The sequence below is a fragment of the Myotis nattereri genome, assembly GCF_964212035.1.
Source record: "Myotis nattereri genome assembly, chromosome: 9".
NCBI lineage: Eukaryota > Metazoa > Chordata > Mammalia > Chiroptera > Vespertilionidae > Myotis > Myotis nattereri.
Window position 1 is genome coordinate 7,196,813 of NC_138084.1, and position 17,839 is coordinate 7,214,651.

The 17,839-nt window shown below is 55.8% G+C and overlaps 1 protein-coding gene across 1 annotated transcript; it reads right to left on the minus strand.

Moving 5' to 3' along the window:
• Window positions 1–7,087: 7,087 nt before the first annotated feature.
• Window positions 7,088–17,838, minus strand: MRPL21 (mitochondrial ribosomal protein L21). The gene is made up of 7 exons (XM_081099865.1): window positions 17,727–17,838; window positions 13,384–13,441; window positions 12,320–12,405; window positions 10,707–10,870; window positions 7,974–8,026; window positions 7,502–7,605; window positions 7,088–7,185 (listed from the first exon to the last, which is right to left on the minus strand). The coding sequence occupies exons 1-7, from the start codon at window positions 17,824–17,826 to the stop codon at window positions 7,121–7,123; spliced, it is 630 nt and encodes a 209-aa protein (XP_080955991.1). The 5' UTR covers window positions 17,827–17,838; the 3' UTR covers window positions 7,088–7,120.
• Between the last annotated feature and the right edge of the window lies 1 nt (window position 17,839).

A 17,839-nucleotide genomic window follows, 5' to 3' on the forward strand; every position in this document is an offset into this window, starting at 1 on the left:
CTTCGTACGTACGTGATTAAATGTGTGTGTTTTTCCTGTCAATCGGTCTCATGTCAATTTAATGATTAGACCACCTAGAAGAACCTGGAAGGGTAGAAGCCAATTGTTTTCTCCTGACACCCGGGCCAGTTTTCTCTGCTTGAGCTGGGACCCCTCTGCTCCTGCCCTCATGCGCTGCCAGAGGTGACTGCCTGGAAGCCTGGCCTGGTAGCCAGCACCCAAGTCAGGGCTGTGGGGTTGGCTCGTCCATGACCCCGGCCAGCTTGCGCTGGGCAGTCCCCGGAGGTGCAATCTCCAGGGCAGGGGGAACCGGCTGTCTAGGAGCCTGCGTGGCGCTGGAAGGAACGTGAGGCACAGCCACAGCCACAGCCGGACACTGAGGAGTCGGCGTGCAGGGCACCCCACGTCTTCACGCCCGCCTCTTCCCGGGGCACAGCCTAGGCAGTGGTTCTCAACCTTCCTAATGCCACGACCCTTTAGTACAGTTCCTCATGTGGTGGTGACCCCCAACCATAAAATTATTTTCGTTGCTATTTCGTAACTGTAATTTTGCTACTGTTAGGAATCGTCATGTAAATATCTCATAGGCAGGATGTATTTTCAGGGGTCCCGACCCACAGGTTGGGAACCGCTGGAGGCTTCAACAACAGGAAAGTCCTCTCTCCCAGTTCTGGAGGCTGCAGGTCTGAGATCGAGGTGTTGGCAGGGCCATGCCGACTCCGGACGTTCCTTGGCTGCGGCTGCATCGCTCCGATCTCCAAGTGGTGTTCTCCCTGTGTGCCTGTCTTCTGTGTCCAAATTTCCCGTTTGAAAGGACACCAGTCATGTTGCATTAGGACCCATCTTTCTCCAGTGTGACCTCATCTTCATTAACATCCGCAACGACCCTCTCTCCAAATATGGCCACATTCCGAGGTGCTGGGGCTAGGACTTCCACACAGGAATTTCCGGGGACACAGTTCAACCCCTAACGACCAGAGCAGCTGTTCTTCCAGCCCAGCTGTCCTGTTGGGTCCCTCCCTTCTCCGTGTCAGCCTGGTGACAAGCAGACGTGCTCTGGGGAGTGGGCTGTGAAGCGCCCTGTTCCCCAGGACGCCTGATGTTGGGAATCAGTGTCCCCGTGAGCAGCCAGAGGCCTTGGACCTGCTGCCTGGGCTCTGACCCCCTCACTGGGCACAGAACACGCCCACGGGGCTGCCATCAGAGGAGAGGCCAACACACCTGCCCACAGCCGCCTCCTTTTAAAATGCAGAGTGAGAGGCAGAGGCTCTCCGGCCCCTGAGACGTGGGTATCCAGCGGGTGGTAGGGAGGGCCCACGCGAGCCACGGCGGAGCTCCGCAGGACTGCAGCCTGGACGCCACCTGGACGCCTCCCTCGCTGGGCTCTGGCGGGGAAGCTGGCCCTGCCGCCTTGTTTCACGCGGGGCTCAGAATTTCATCAGGCGCCTCCCCAGACAGAAGTCCCCCTAGAGCACACGCGCACCCAAGCCCACATTTACTGTTGCCACCAAGAGCGATTTCACTCTATGAAGTCTGTCTCTCTGGCCATCTCCTCCGCAGGGACAGCCCGAGGGACCGCTCCCAGAACGTTCCAGCTCTTTGCCGCCTCTGGGGCGCTGGGAACTTCACACCTTTTACATCCCGCCTTCTACATCCCGAGTGGCCCACTGTCACCTGGCCCTCCCTCTGGGGTCCCCTCCTGGTTATCCTCTGCCACACCCTCTGATGCTTAGTAACCTGCCTGCTGGTTGTCCATTCATTGCAGCGGCCGCAGCACAGGCCTGGGGGCACCACGAGGGGTCCTAGTGAGACAGCGAGCCTCACAGGGTGCTGTGTGTGTGTGTGGGCGGGGGTGGAGGGGTGGGGACAGCTGGGGGCTGCCCTCAGGAGAAAGGCCAGGACAGGGCTTCCCCACACGCGGGGCACCTATCTGCACACGGTTACACTTGCTTCAAACAAGTCTGCGTGGGAGCAGTTTACTCCGCTGGGCGCGTGGGGAGATGGAGGCGCCGAAGGTTCCGCTTTGTTGTGCAACCAGCACTGGTCAGGCCGGGAGGGAATCTGGGTTCGGACACAAACGCAGTGTCTCTCCCCACTGCCCAGCTGCCCGAGGGCACCTCCCTCTTCGTACTTTCTGTCTCCTGAGTCTCTGGCATCCGGGGCCTTGCTGACGTGGCGGGACGGCCCTGCCCACATTAGCTAATTTCTATAGACGGTAAACAGCCTGCTGAGAGTGCGTTCAAACGCAGACCAAGCCTCCGGCACTAAACCCGACCACCTCCCACGCCACACCCTCAGGACACTGTCCCCTGCCCTAAGCACCCAGGCAGGGTATCCACAACCAGGGACATCCCTTATGCCCCAGGGCCCCCTGGAATCATCCAAACAAGCCACGCCTAAACCTGCTCACCCTGCCTCACCGGCTCCTTCCCCCGGAAACCACAGCCCAGGCCGCTGCCCACAGGTCCCGGCCTCCCTCTGCCCTGGTGTGCCCCTGCCCCACGCTGGGAACTGAGTAACAAACCATCATTTCAGTGGCAGCTGTCTGCTGACCTGTAGGCCTCACGACACCTGCATGGCAAGAAAACCTACACTTTAAACAGGACGGCACATGTGTCGAGGTGCTGCTGGGGTCCAGCCCCAGCGGGTCCAGGGGGTCCCCAAGGTGTGGACGGAGTCGGAGAAGAATGAAGGACACGGAGGCAGTGTTCAGGTGACCATCATAGCCAGATTCTTTTTTTTATTGTCATCTAACATCTGTATTTATACTATTTGGTCCTCACCTGGGGAAACAACCTCTCTTCTCCTAGCCAGGTTCCTCCCCCTATTGTCCTCTTACATCTGCATTTATCCTATTTCATCTTAACCCCATCCATTCCATTCCAAAGGCTAGGGCGTTTCTCATCTCTATTTCAAGGTTCCTTGAAACATTCCTGCAGGGACTGCCTCAAGCAGCCAGGGTGGATCGGCTTCCAACAAGGTGCCACCCTGAGGGCCCTGGGGAGGATCGCAGAGCCCTCCCGCAGGCCAGGCAGGCTGCTGCCCGAGGCTGTGTCCGAGGCTGTGCCCCAGGCTGTGCCCGAGGCTGTGCCCCAGGCTGTGCCCCAGGAAGCAGTAGTGCTTTTGCACCGCTTGGCTGAGGAGGAAGCCAGAGCTCAGGAGGCGGACCTGCCTATCAGAGCTGGGGCTCCGGACCAGGGCACCTGTCCTGGGACCCCGCACAGCCCGGCAGAGCGAGCATGGTGAGCTCGTTAACGCTGGATCACTGAAATAGCCCCACTGCCCAGGATGTCCTCTGAGTCTCCTGGGATCTTCAGGTGCAATTCAGACACAGGGGGTGGGGGTGGGGGTGGGGGTGGGGGAGTTTCAGGCCTCAGCGGCTCCGTTCCTGCAGTGAGCTCAGCGAGGCCTGGCAGCGTGTATGCACACAGGCCAGGCGGGCGTGGGCAGGAGGGACTGGCAAAGCAGCCAGGCCTCCAGATCCAGCCTCAGGCCGGCCTTCAGGAGACGTTCTCTTTTTGGGGATTTGGCAAGTTTTCTCAAGGGTAACATTCCTTCTCAGAGGAGACGTCCGCTTTAATGTCAAGGTTCAGGTTTGACAGTTAAGTAGCGTCTTCCATTAAAAGGGAGGAAGCCATGCGTTTCTGTTTCTCTGCATCAGAGCATCCTGGGAGAAGAGACATTTTTGTTGTTGTTAATCCTCACCTGAGGATTTTTTTTCCATTGATTTTTTTTTTTTTTTTTTTTTTTAGAGAGAGAGAGTGGGAGGGGAGAGACACACAGAGAGAAACATGGATGTGCTGCCTCCCTTATGCACCCCGACCAGGGCTGAGGGATCGAGCCTACAACTGAGGTATGTGCCCTTGACCGGAATCAAACCCACGACCCTTCCGTCCGTGGGCGGACACTCTAACCACTGCAAAGCCAGCTAGGGCAAGGAGAATGTTCTGGAAGGCAAGAGATGTCAGTGAGCATTACCCTGTGGGTAGAGCATTGGCCTGTGGACTCAAGGGTCCCGGGTTCGATTCTGGTCAAGGGCACATGCCTGAGTTGCAGGCTCGATCCCCAGCAGAGGGTGTGCAGGAGGCAGCCAATCAATGATTCTCTCTCATCATTGATGTTTCTATCTCTTCCTCTCCCTTCCTCTCTGAAATCGATAAAAAAAAAAAAATCTAAAAGAGAAAAAAAAAGAGATGTCAGTGTGCCGTTAACAATGAGCAGCCACCATGATGATGACAATGGTGGCAACATGGACCCCGCCCCCAGGGCAGGAAAAAGTGGGCACGTGAGTCCCCACTTCACAGATAAGGAGACTGAGGCACGTGGCACGCACTTCCTCAGGGCCCCAGAGGGAGGAAGAGGGAGGAGGGGTTCGGCCTCACCGGCAGGGACAGGCTCTGCTGGGGATGATGCAGGGGTCTGGAGAGTCCCCCTGGTTCCTTATCTGTCCAAACCTTCAGCCTCGAGAAGCCCCCTGGCCCTGGGTTAGGAGGAGACTGCACCTGAGCTTGTCAACCCCGGGCCACCCGTATTAGAATCACCCGGGAACCACCCAGACCCAGTGAGTCAGAATTTGGGGTCTGGCTGGGTCTGGCCTTGGTACTTTCAAAAGCTCCCGTGCACACACTGGCTCCTCTGCCCGGCACCCCACATGTTCTGGGATTGAAACAGTCCAGTCTGCACAGGTTTCTCGTGAGCAAGAAATAGAACCTTTCTGTGTAAAGCCCCCGAGAGGCAGGGGTTTATTTGTTACGGCAGCATCGTGAGGTCTGTCCTGACCGATATTCCAGACGATTCTGAGGTGCAGCCGGGGCTGAGACTGGCCATAGGCCCCCTGTGGTTTCGTCTTGTGTGAAAGGTGTGAAAAGCCAAGTACCTGCTGACGTAAGAGACGTCGGGCCAATCTGATGGCATCTGGGCACAGGTCTCCGTGCTCTGGAGAGGACAGTGTCGCCTGTGAGATTAGGGAGGGGCAGAAGGAAGACTGGAGAAAGCGAGCTGGGATTGGACCCCAAGGGTGGCCCTGCCGACTGGGGTGTTCCTTCCGGCTCTCAGAGGTGTGCTACCCGGGGTGCACAGGAGCAATGGGCAGGGCTGGCTCACAACCTTTCATGGAAGCAGCGCAGGCCCGGGGCGTGGCTGCCCGCCATGCCCTGCCCAGGAAGTTGCGATCAGCTCACCCTGAGGCTACTCTCCAGAGAAACCTTTTTAACCCGCACACCTATGTCTCAGGGCTGGTTTAGACCAGTCAACACGTGTGACATGCCTGGCCCGGCCCTGCACATGGGACACGCTCAGCGTCGCCCTGGTCACTGTCCTGGCCCATGAGTGTACCTGGGCCTTCCCAGGCCTGAGGTCCCCTGGACCGGGAGCGTCGGCACGAACCCAGCAGGTCTCCCTTTCACTGTTTCCTCTCTGATGCGCTGGCTCCAAGGCAGCCCCACGCACTGTGATTGTACTTTAAAACCACCCCTCCACGAAGTGGCCTTTGTCCCTCAGAGGCCATTCCTGGAGACGCCTGATGGCTGGATTCTGCCAGCCCTGGACGTTCAGTAGGAGCCTGGGTGTAGGGCACGCCCCTCCCCTTGCAATTCCGCTCGCACATGCAGGCTCAGAATGGCTCGCCGGGTCCGGAGGGGGACATGTGTGTCGCCTGCTGGCCCTAAAGGAGGCCAGGCAGCTGGGCTCTGCAGGTCCTCCCGACTGCCAGGCACCTGCACAGAATGTGGGTCAAAGGGCATGCAGCCTCCAGGTGCGCAGGCTCATCTCCAGCCACTGAGGCTGAGCCCCCGCCCCCCCCTCCCGCTCCAGCTGAGGTGGCCCCAGGTCTGCAGCCCCGGGTGTGAAGATGCAGGGAAGTGCCCTCTCTCGGTGATCTGCACTGTCCACTTTCAGAGCCACATTTTCCTGTGGTTCTGGGAGACACCAGTGACTCCATCTCTCCCACAAACCTCTGGGCCATCAGCCTCCATGACACCACTGGGCAGGCTGCCTGCCCCGCCTCCGGGGACCCCCAGGGGTCTGCACCGCACGGGAAGAGCCACTCCAGCCCTTCTGGGGACTCGTGCCGTCACTGGCAGCGTGGAATTAGGGGTTCGGAGGGAGGCATTCATCTAGAGCTGGGGCTCAGACTCCCTCCTGGCAGCACCAGCGGGCGCTCCACCTTCTGAGGTCGGGCCCACCACCCTCCCAGCCCAGCATCTGCAGCCAGGAAACAGCATGGCTGCCGCCCCCTGCTGTCCACGGAGTGTACTGCTGGGGAGGGAGTGTCCCAAGGCCTGCCTGGGCCAGCATCTCAGGGTGACTGGTACCTGAAGAGGGTGCGGGAGAGGGAGAGAGAGCAGGAGAGGGGAGAGGCCTCCTGGGTCTGTGCTGTCTTCCTTTTCTGATTTCCACGTCACAGAGGGACTCTGGAAGGGATCTTGCCAAGAAAGGATTTGCTCTGGTTTGTGCCACTTGAAAGCCCCAACTATTGTCTTGGAGGAAGCAGAGCCAGGCCTGGGCGTCTGAGAGCCCCCTCCTCCCCACACTCACTCCCCAAAGTCCTCCGCTCCATTCCCTGGGCCTCTCTGGTTCAGGGTTCAAGGCCCATCCCTTCTTTCCTGTTGGCTGCCTGCCTGACCGCCCAGCCCTCCTGGGACAGGGGGCTGCTTTCAGGACCAAGTTCAAGCCTCGCCTGGCCCTGCTGTCTCTGCTGCTCCTCAGAACTGGCCCTCAAGCCCCGGCCACACGGGGCTGTCCGTCCTCCCGCCTCCCTCCTCCCTTGATTCTGAGACGGAATCTGCTCATGTTTTTGTCCGTCTCCGCAGAAGTGGGATCTGGGTTGTGTCTCTTGGTGTCAGCTCCGGGGTCCCAGTGGCGCCTCCCCAAGGGTCCCCAGGCCTGCGCCTGCGGTGGGGGGTGGAGGGCCAAGCATGCCAGCTTGTTTTACCAGCACCAGGCTGCCCGGGGAGGCCATGCCAGCGATTCTCCCCCCGTTCCCGGCCTCTGACGCAGGGAGGCTGTGCTCAGACCTGGCGCGCAAGCCAGACGGTGACGGGCACAGAGCTTCGGCATCACACATGAAACAGACTCCCTGGAAAACGGGTTTATTTTTTTTCTGCAAATGCCGGCTCGACGATCAGCACAGACCCGGAGCAATCTCAATGGTGTTTATCCGGAGGACAGTCTGCGAGCTCACAATAACTGGGAGAGAGAGAACTCGGTCACAGCCTGACCACAACGCGGACCTTGTTTACCAGCCACCAGAGACCGGCCGACACCCCCCCTTTCCATGAAGCAGGGATTCCCGCTGTGACCAAGGGCCGTGTGTGACACACATGTCCTGAGACAGGACGGCTCAGCCTGCAGGATCCCCGCTGGGGGAGCCCTGCTTCATGGGGTCTGTGACGTCCAGGGATGTCCCCGCCTGTGTCTCAGTCCCCCTCCCTGTCAGGCCCACAGGGGTGACGCCCAGAGCAGGTGGGACCGCAGGGCGCCAGCTCCGCTTTCTGTAACTTACTTTTCTTCTTCCTGTAGTTTTTCCTTTTCCTAAACTTCATGTTGATCTTTGGCCACGATTCTGTCTTTTCAATGACGGTGGCTTCTACGCGAACAAGATCCTTCCTGGAAATAAACAACGACAGACCTTCCCAATGAGCTGGCAACGTTGCCGATGCTTTACATAAGGTTTTCGAAAATGAAGTTTACTTTCCTTTTTTGCTGATCATAAAAGTGATGTGACCCCTGTAGACATTTTGAAAGCTATAAAGAAGCGTAATAGACCGTGCAGTCTGTCCACAGGTCTTATGGGCCACGTGGGAACGAGTTAGTAACAGCCCAGTGACCTGGTCTGGGAGCTTGCCCCCGGGAACACCTCGCATCTGCCGTCATGAAGTATAAGCCTCTTGTGCTTGGCGATGGTTCGAGTGGACACCCCCGCCCGGCCTCACCGCCCGGCCCCGGGCAGAGCCCCACATCTGAGAGCACGTTACCCCAAGAGCGGCTTGCCCAGCAACGTGAAGTTGTCAGCGCCGACCAGCAGGACCTGCGACGTGAAACAGGGCGTTACCCGTGAGTAACAAGCGTGGCCAGAACAGGGAGGGCCCGGCTCGCACTGGGACTGGGAAAGGTGTGTCTGGAGACTGTGCTGCGGGCGGGACCTGCTAGCTCACTGTCGCTTTAGTGTAAACAAACTGTAAACAGAGGGGACGCAGATGCAGGACAGGGAAACTGATGATCCGATGTGGCGATCACTTACCAAGTTGTGTCAACCTCTGTGAAATCGACGGTGTTTTAGTTTAACAACAACAACAACAAACCTTAATGAAGTCTAACACGCAGGGAAAAACACGCACCTCAGACTACGTGTCTTTGAGGCTGGTCACAGGGCTGCGAAGATGTGAAGGCTCAGGCTCGGGTGTACCTGCTGCAGCAGAACCCCGGGCCGCCGCCACCCTCTTGGGTCGGGAACAGTGGCGCCGTTTTTATTGGACGTTGGGAGACTGTCTTAAACTTTACTTGTGAGAAAAAAATCCAACTGTACTAAAATTAAATGTCTAAAGACAAAGCACATCTCTAACACCGGTGGCCAACGTACATTAGTGACAATTAGCGAACTCTTTTAGAGTCACTTTCAGCACATGCTCTCGACTCCTGGATTGCCTACACGATAAAAAGCAACCGGCATTAATGGGGCTTTCCAGCATGTTTTGTTAATGTGAAATGTTCCCAAATAACGCCTTCTCAGAGACCTTCACACCACTCCCCAAGTCATTACTCTAGACCTGGGTGGGGAATGTCCGGCCTGAGGGCCTTATATAGCCGAGAAGTCACTTGGGCTGGCCCTGCCAAGGCAGGAGGGCTGAGTAATTAACCCTTTGTGGTCGTATTAAATTTGGACATGGGTGTCGTACTGGTCGGAATTAATTTCCACTGAAAGAGCAGTGATACATAACATGCAAGATTATGAAGGATAAACAAGATTTATTGATTCTTTTTTGGAACTACGTCACTGCTAGTAGAATCACTACAAACGTTATCACTTTCTACGTCAGAGTCAGTATTCAAGGTGCCAAAATAAAACTCTTCATCGTTACTTTCAGATTCGCAGTACACTTCTCTCAGTAACTTTCTTTTTGCCATTTTGGAGTATTATTTTGAAATATCTTGCCAAAACCGGTTTGGCTCAGTGGAAAGAGCACCGGCCTGCGGACTGAAGGGTCCCGGGTTCGATTCCGGTCAAGGGCGTGTGCCTGGGTTGCGGGCACATCCCCAGTGGGAGATGTGCAGGAGGCAGCTGATCGATGTTTCTCTCTCATCGATGTTTCTGGCTCTCTATCTCTCTCCCTTCCTCTCTGTAAAAAATCAATAAAATATATTTAAAAAAAAAGAAAAAGAAATATCTTAACAAGCGAGAATGCCTAGTTACAGTTAAATGTAATTTGTAAAGCTCTATTTGAAATTCTGCAAGTATCTCCGAAGCTTGTCGATTTCTTCACTCTCAAAAGGCGACTGACTGGCCGCGGTGTTTCGCATGGTGAGTGTGGCACGACCGCGTTTGTTTATATTGAGTTTCGATATCTCCGATTTGCCGGGGCAATGTTTTGGTTCGTGACAAGGTCGCTTAGACACTGAAGAGCTTTCAGAGAAATTAGGAACTGATACATGAATGAATAGAGTTAAGATCTGTACGGTTCCTTGCTGTGGTGGCTGAGAGCAGACATACGACCGGAATGGTAAAAAGGCTTTGGTGGCTGAGAGTAGACAAACGACCGCAAAGGGTTAAATGTCTGACCAAGTAGAGTGGCTAATTTTTTTAAAGTTGATAATGTTGTATGGCCCTCGAATGATGTTATAAATATGCAAATGGCCCCGGGCAGAGAAAAGGTTCCCACCCCTGCTCGAGACACACAGTCAATGTGCTCCTGTCCACGAGCTCAGGGCAGAGCCGCCAGGCCGTGCGGAGGAGCGCTCGCCGGTGGCTGCCGTCCCGCTCAAGCTAAGCAGGCGCTCAGATCGTAGGCTGCGGGACCGCCTCAGCAAGAGTTAATACGCAAAGACCAGACAACCCCAAAGGACGGAGGAGTTTTCATCAATACAGGAAATCCTACGTGTCATATTCCATCGTGTTGGCGTAACGGACACACCCTGGGAAGCTGATCTAGTACAGAGCGCTCATGTTTTATATGTAGTTTTATAAGCAGGAACAGAGCAGGCAAAAATCAAATACATTTTGGCCACAGCAAAGAGAATCGTAACGAAGGGCAGGAACGTGTAGCTAAATACACAGACGGAGCAGGCAGTTCCCAGCGGTCAGGGAGAGCCAGTGCCCAGGAAGGGCCTCCGAACAGGCCTCGCTGTTTCAAAGCAGAGGCCGCAAATGGAACGGCAGAGGATGTTCTAGCCGAAACTTAACTATAAACATGGCTGGAAAGCTACATGCGCACCTGGGACTTTCATTGTGTCTGCGGTGGAGTATTTTTCCGTGGGACGTTAGTCAGCCAGATGTGAGACAATCAATGGGCGCCGCTGACCGTTGCCGCTGAGGAGTGGCCCCGAGCCGGCCGTCACAGCTCGGCCACCTCCCGAGGCCCGCCTGCGCTGCCCGGCCGGCCGCTGCCTCACTCCCTCACTCTCCCGCCCCCTGGTTTTGCTCGTGGTCATCCCGATCTGAGGAACCCTCTCCAGGACCGAGTCCCCGAATGCACGAAGAAACCGAATCTCACCTTCTCCAACCGAATCCTCTCTCCACACGCAAGGTCTAGCTCATTTTCGATCAGAATCAGGTCCTCGGCCGTCACCTTCCACTGGTGGCTGGCGAAGTGCACCACGGCAAAGAGCCGGCCGTACTGGCCCGTGGCGATCAGCTCATTCACCTTCCGCACGACCTCTGCGGGGAGGAGGCCATGGGCATCACCACAGGGGAAAGGCAGCAGCGACGCCTCCACACGGGCCCCAGGGACTTCATTATATACCTGCCCCTGCGCTCCTGCAGCGGTGTGATGGGGTAGAGGAGGGGGCGCCCGGTGGTGTGGTTGCAAGGCGGGTGACAGCTGGTGGCTGAGCCTCGCGCTCCCCACTGCAGGCACAGGCGCCTGGGCACGGGGTCCCCTGCTGTCCCAGGAGCACAGCAGCTTGTCATGCAGGGCACACGGGCTCTGATAGATGAAGCTCCCCATGCTCGCTTCCCAGGACGCCCTGCCTCCCGCCATTCTCTGGCCTGAGCGCACAGCGTGCCTGCCTCGGTTCTCAGACTCTGGGTGGAAACTTACACCCTGTTTGGTTCCCGATTGTTATTATCAAAGAGCTGGGGCCGGGAAGGGTGCCAACCCTGAACGGGAGAGCAGGCCTTTCTGCAAACAAGGGAAACCCGGAACGACACCCTGCACGCCTCCTGCACGGCTGCCTGCTTCCCGCTTCTGTGGTCACCGCCTCTGCTCAGGTCACGACCCTCTGTCCTCTGACCGTTTACTGTCTGAGCAGCAGCTGTGAGCCCTGACCCGCCGGCCTCGCCTCGGGCTGGTGCAGGCGCGGAGCCCGCACAGTTCCTGCCCCGGAGACAGTCCCAGCAGGGGCTGAATGAGGCCAAGGGGCCGGGACCCAGACTGCGCCTTACTTCTCTCTAAGTCTCTAAAACAGTGTTTAGAACTAGAGGATTCCAGCCCTGGCTGGTTTGGCCCAGTGAATCGAGCATCAGTCTTTGGACTGAAGGGTCCCAGGTTCGATTCCGGTCAAGGGCACATGCCTGGGTTGCAGGCTGGATCCTCAGTGAGGGGGTGGGAAGGAGGCAGCTGATCAATGATTCTCTCTCATCATTGATGTTTCTGTCTCCCTCTCCCTCTCCCTTCCTCTCTGAAATCAATAAAAATATGTTTTAAAAAAACAACTAAATGACTCCATGCATTAAGGTGGACTCCAGCTTTTTTGGAAAATTGAGGATCCCACACCCCCTCCTGGCAGCGGTGGCTGCAGTGACAGGTGCTAGAGGTTGGCATGCCCCTGACACCCTGGCGGCTTCTCCAACAGCCAGGCCGGGGCCGGCGCCCACTGGCTGTCGCGCAGCTTCTCTTCCATGTGGGGAGAAACCTGTCCCAAACGCACGTTTCTCCCAACAGCGGGAAGACAGATGGGCAAGCGCCTTCCCTCCCCAATGCCACCGCTTTGAACACGGCAGGTGCGCAGGGGTCTCTGCTGAGTGAGCGGCTCTCGAGTCTGCTGCTCGGTGGCCAGTGAGGCAGAGGCTCCCTGTGCGGGTCTGGCGCACGGAGAGCCGACACCCGGCTCCACGGCCAGGTGACCGCCTGTGGGAGGGTGCTGCCCACCTCTGCCCCTTCCTTACCTGCGTGGTGTCTGGTCTCCTCGGCGGGGTCTGGCAGAACGACTTCGGGCCAAGGGGGTGAACTCAGGGATGTCTTAGGAACGTATCTGTGAAAAACATTTTATACACACGTCACACGTGTGAAAAGGCAGGTCAAAATCGTAAGACATGGCTGTGTGCAACTGCCGGTCACGCCTGCACACCCTCTCCACCGGGATGCCAGCTAGCTCCTCGTAAGCAGGGGTATACACTGTTGTCCGTTCATTATGGGTGCATCCCCACCCTGGACCAGTGTTTGACCCGTAACAGGCACTCGTGAAAGATGAATGAAACCTTCTCTGCTCGGTGAAATGAAGGCCCCGGCTCGGCCTCAAACCCAGCACCAAGTGCCTGTAGGTTCAGCTCCTGCTCTGTGCCCAGTGCCGGCGCCTCCAAGGCCCGCTGAGCCTCCCCTGTGGAGACTGGTGCGGCGGCGGCCGCGATGTGTGAGTGCCCTCCTGTCCACCAGGCTCTGTCCACTCCCTTTAAATGTAGGGTTTAATTAGTCTCATAAAACGCCACTGAGCTACACACGCACAATCCACTCTGCGGACCAGGAGGCACAGCTCAGGTGGACGGCCTCGCTCCGGACGCAGGGCCGGGCAGGCCGGGGGCTTCCCACGCGTCCACCCTGTCCTGCTCTTGTCTGTGTACACCCACCAGCCAGGGGACTTTGCCAAATCTACCTTCTGCAGTTCACAGTGCAGTTTCTTCCCTAAGTATGACATTTAACACGGAATTTGCTGTTTCAAATTCCACAGGTTCCTCCCAGAGGTTCTGACCCAACATGCCTGGGTGCAACCTTCTGGTTAGAAACCTCCCAGCGGGAGCTACAACTTCGCCTTGGGAACTAGCGCGATGGAAGGCTAGGACAGCTTGCTCTGTGGACTCTTGACGTCCTGTCTATATTTATTTATGTCAAGGGTCTGAGAAAATACTGTCAAAAAAGTTAGAAAATAGAAATATTCCTAAAAACCCAAACGTCTGAAGTTTTGTGTCAGAAAGATGGTGAAAGGAAGAGTCACCCAAACCCTCGTCGACATTACCCTTGTGGACGCGAGGTGCCCTGCGACTGGAACCTTCGAGAAGCGGACCACAGGGAGGCTGGGGAGTAAGAGAAACAGGGGCAGTCACTCCCGTGAAATGCAAACCTCCCTTGAAGACACTAAACAAACGGCTGTCGCTGCTATCGCCTTAAACCGCATCCAACTTGTCTACAGAAAATCGAGGCCGACCACGCTCAGAGAACATCACGGGCAGTCACTGGTTATTACCATAAGCATCGCGATCCATTCATCACACCACCCACCCATGAACCACTCCTGACCCCCAGGTGCCCGGGAGGTTCAGACCCTGTTCTGTGCCAGGTGCGGGAGCCTCAGGATGGCCCTGCTGAGCCGGCCTCCGGGTATGCTCACCCTACTGTCCCCCCATATGGAGCTGGTGTCCGTGACCGACGGCATGAGCCTGAGGTGCTGGAATAGCGGAGCCCCGGCCAGGGCACCCCAGGATTTTGCAGAGACTCTCCAAGAGCTTCCATTTCATCAGAGAAAAGGCAAAAGCTCTTACCGGGGCCCGCAGGGCAGCGGCAGTGCCATCCCCTCTCAACACGCTTCCCCCGTTCCCTGGCACCTGCCTCTCTGGCTTCCCTGCTCTTCCCGGACCACGTCAGGCACGCACCGCCTGGAGGCCTGTGTGTTGACTGCTCTTTCCCTGAACCCCTCACCCCTCAGGGACCTACCAGGCCAATTCCCTCATTTCTTCTGGGTCTCCACTGAAACACCACCTCCGTGGGGAGGCCTTTCCCAACCGTCCTGTGCAAATGGAACCCCTCCCTCCCAAGACTCACCAGCTTGTGACACACTCTGCCATTTGCTTATTTAAAGAGCCTGTCTGCGCACCCCTCTCACAGAATGCTGCCAGCCCCCTTAGAAGCAGGGCTGTCGTCTGTTTATTATGGGTGCATCCCCACCCGGGACCAGTGTTTGACACGTAACAGGTTCTCAAGGATGAATGAAGTCTGCTCTGCTCAGTCATCAAATGAAGCTCTTGGCCCGGCCTGCCGGGAGCCGGTCCATCCTTGCTGTTTCAAGGGACCTGGCATATATAGCATACTGTTCTTAATATGTTTGCTCCCCTTAGCGCTGTGTGTTTTAACCAAGGTCACCTCTCCGAGAAAGGTTGTTTCCCCAGGTAGGAATTTTTCCCTGAAGTCAGGGAGGGGATGCCTCTCCTAGAAAGGTTGTTTCCCCAGGTAGGAATTTTTCCCTGAAGTTAGGGAGGGAATAAAACCCCTCAACTAAGTGCCAGGCGGGTAATTAATCACTTTAACTATGAACAATCATGCTTAAGCTACATAATCTTTACTCCCTGGAATGGAGATAAGAAACGCCCTAACCTTTGTAATAGAGATTGACAGGATTAAAATCAACTGGTATAAATACAGATGTAACAAGACAGCAAGAAACAGAACTTAGGAGACAGAAAGAAGACAGCACCTACACAGAACCTACAGACAGAAGAACTTCGCTGGAGAGAACATGGCAAAAGATCCTGGACTGAACCTGACTACAGAAATTGGCAAGAGAACCTGACTAGAACCTGGTGACTGAACCTGGCTGGAGAACCTGGACAGAACCTGGCTGGAGAACCTAGCGAGGGAACATGGCTACAGAACCTGGCTGGAGAATCTGGAGAACCTGGCTGGAGAACCTAGCAAGAGAACATGGACACAGAACCTGGCTGGAGATCCTAGCCAGAACTTCGCTGGAGATCCAGACCAGAACTTGGCAGGAGACCCTGACAAGAGAACCCGGCTATGATGATCAACTGAACGCTGCCTCCGTGTCATTCCTTCTTCGCCGACTCCGTCCACACCTTTGGGGACCCCTGGACCTGCTGGGGTTGGACCCCGGCACCGGCCGGTGTGGCTCAGTGGTTGAGTGTCGACCTATGAACCAGGAGGTCATGGTTCCATTCCCAGTCAGGGCACATGCCCTGGTTGGGGCTCAATCCCCAGTGTGGGGCGTGCAGGAGGCGGCCGACTGATGATTCTCTCTCATCATTGATGTTTCTATCCCTTTCTCCCTCTCCCTTCCTCTCTGAAATCAATCAATCGGTAAAATGAAGCCCCTGTTGTAACTCTCTGTGACTGGAAATTCAGCACCTCTCTTTCGAGCCACCCCACCGTTCTCAGCTCAGTTAGAAGGTTTCTGTACCTCTTGCCTATGGTCTTAGCTTAGCCTTGGACACCCCTGCCCTCCCCCCGGGAAAAAGTGGTCCCCTGTCTTCCACAGAACCGCCCTTTATGGCTCTGAGGACTGAGGCTGGTCCTTCCTTTCTGTTTTCTTCGCTCACTCTTCACGGTCCCATCTGCTCACCGTTTCGGTCACCTTCTCTGTACTCACTACACTTCGTGATTCTCCCTTAAAAAGCTGAGTCTGGAGCTGAACACAGCATTCTAGCAGAGGTTTCACGTCAGCAGAATAGAGGAAGCCCCACTGCTTGTGGAAACACCTGCCTGCCTACTTCAACCCACGTTTTATTATGGAAAATGTTGTGCACAACACTGAGCCCTCAGCTACCCCTCCCCAGAGTCAACAGATACCAACTCATGACTAATCTTGTTTGATGAACATGGCCTCTTGCCAATTCTGCAATTAGTTTAAAGCAAATCAGACATCATTTCATCAGTGAAGATGTCATGTTTCTATGTGTGCTATAGAAAAAGGGGTGCTATAGTAAATCATAAATTCCTAACTGGCCAGGTTATGGTGGGTAGCACACCATGACCGCCCAGGCCTATCACTTCCTTAGGGAAAGGTTTTAAGCAAGGCCTGCCCATTGTTTCTGTTCTTCTAGGTTACACACTTTGTTTTTGTTTTTTTTAAAATATATTTTATTGATTTTTTACAGAGAGGAAGGGAGAGAGATAGAGAGTTAGAAACATCGATGACAGAGAAACATCGATCAGCTGCCTCCTGCACACCCCCTACTGGGGATGTGCCCGCAACCCAGGTACATGCCCTTGACCGGAATCGAACCTGGGACCTTTCAGTCCACAGACCCGACGCTCTATCCACTGAGCCAAACCGGTTTCGGCTAGGTTACACACTTTGAAAGCCAGAAGTAATACTCCTCGAAGGCATAACCACCCTCAAAAAAAGCACACAGCCTCATGACCCAATTCCTGCCTTGCCTTCTCTCACCTTTATGTAATCTTCCTTACTTTCCTCCTTAAGTCCAAATGCATAAAAGAAACTGCAAAACTGTTATTCTCCAGAGTAGTTGAGATCTTGCGGCCGGCAATTGCCGTTTTGGCTCAAATCCTATATAATCCTATATAACAAAACCTTAATATGCAAATCGACCCAATGGTGGAACAACGGGTCGCTATGACCCGCACTGACCACCAGGGGGCAGATGCTCAGAGCAGGAGCTGCCTCCTGGTGGTCAGTGCACTCCCTCCCACAAGGGGAGTTTCCCTCAGCCAGAAGCTGGGCTCAGGGCTGGCGAGCACAGCAGCTGCAGGCAGGCGGTAAGCAGCAGGGGTCGGGGCTGCGAGAGGGCGCAGGCTGGGCTGAGGGTACCTCCCCCCCCCCCCCCCCCGCCCCCACCCCCAACCCCACCTCCAGTGCACGAATCGCATGCACTGGGCCTCTAGTAAACTTACAATGAAAATTCTCTACAGGTTTGGACATTTCTTATGTCAACACACCAAAGACAAGTCGACATGCAAAAGATGATTATTTAAAAAACAAAACAACATGAGTATGGCATCTAAAAAAGGTGAAATTCTTTAAAATTGTCATATATACATCTAGGTCAATTTAGAAACATACATAAGCACTCCTGCATGCAAACACACACTCCAACCATTTTCAGGCCGAATAGAACCTTTTTGGAGCTTCATAACCCAGTGACTAACATACCGCTACGTTTTTGCTGAATGGGTTAAGATCAGGCAAGGGCATTCAGCACCGTTTTTCCAGATGAGGTCGATGATGCTCAGAGAGTGGCTCACAGCCCAGGGTAATGGCAAAGCACGGGTTTTGCAGCGGGAGCGCGCCGTCCGAATCGCTCCTCTCCCCTTCCCTGCCGAGTGACCTTGGGCAGCTGCCTAACCTCTCTGCCCCTCACTGTGCTCCCCACGAACACAGGCCCATACAGGAGTGGAAGAGCGATCCTCAATGGTTAAGCCGCTAACTAAAGAACCAGGATCTGAACCTCGGTTTCCCCAACTCCAAAGCCGGTGTTATCCAAAAAAGGCGCTCAGCACCGAAGGCATCAGGTCGGACACACACACACACACACACACACACACACACGGCGGGGTGGCGGGAAGCACCGTTGCCCCACTTCCTCCCTTCACCCGCGGCCCTGGCCTCACCCGCTCCGGGACCCGAAGGTCTGAGGATGCTACGGCCGCACGTGGACACCAGCCGCCCGAAGGCGACCGGCAGGGCCGAGGCCGCCACGGCCGCCGCCATTTTTGACCGGAAG

Bases quoted from the DNA above. Each gene is read 5' to 3' on its own strand.
- MRPL21 (XM_081099865.1), bottom strand. From the start codon at position 17,826: ATGGCGGCGGCCGTGGCGGCCTCGGCCCTGCCGGTCGCCTTCGGGCGG. The intron at 8,027-10,706 runs GTGAGATTCGGT...TTCACGTCGCAG, and splicing joins AGAGGATTCGGTTGGAGAAG to GTCCTGCTGGTCGGCGCTGA. The intron at 7,186-7,501 runs GTAAGTTACAGA...TCTCTCTCCCAG, and splicing joins AAACTACAGGAAGAAGAAAA to TTATTGTGAGCTCGCAGACT.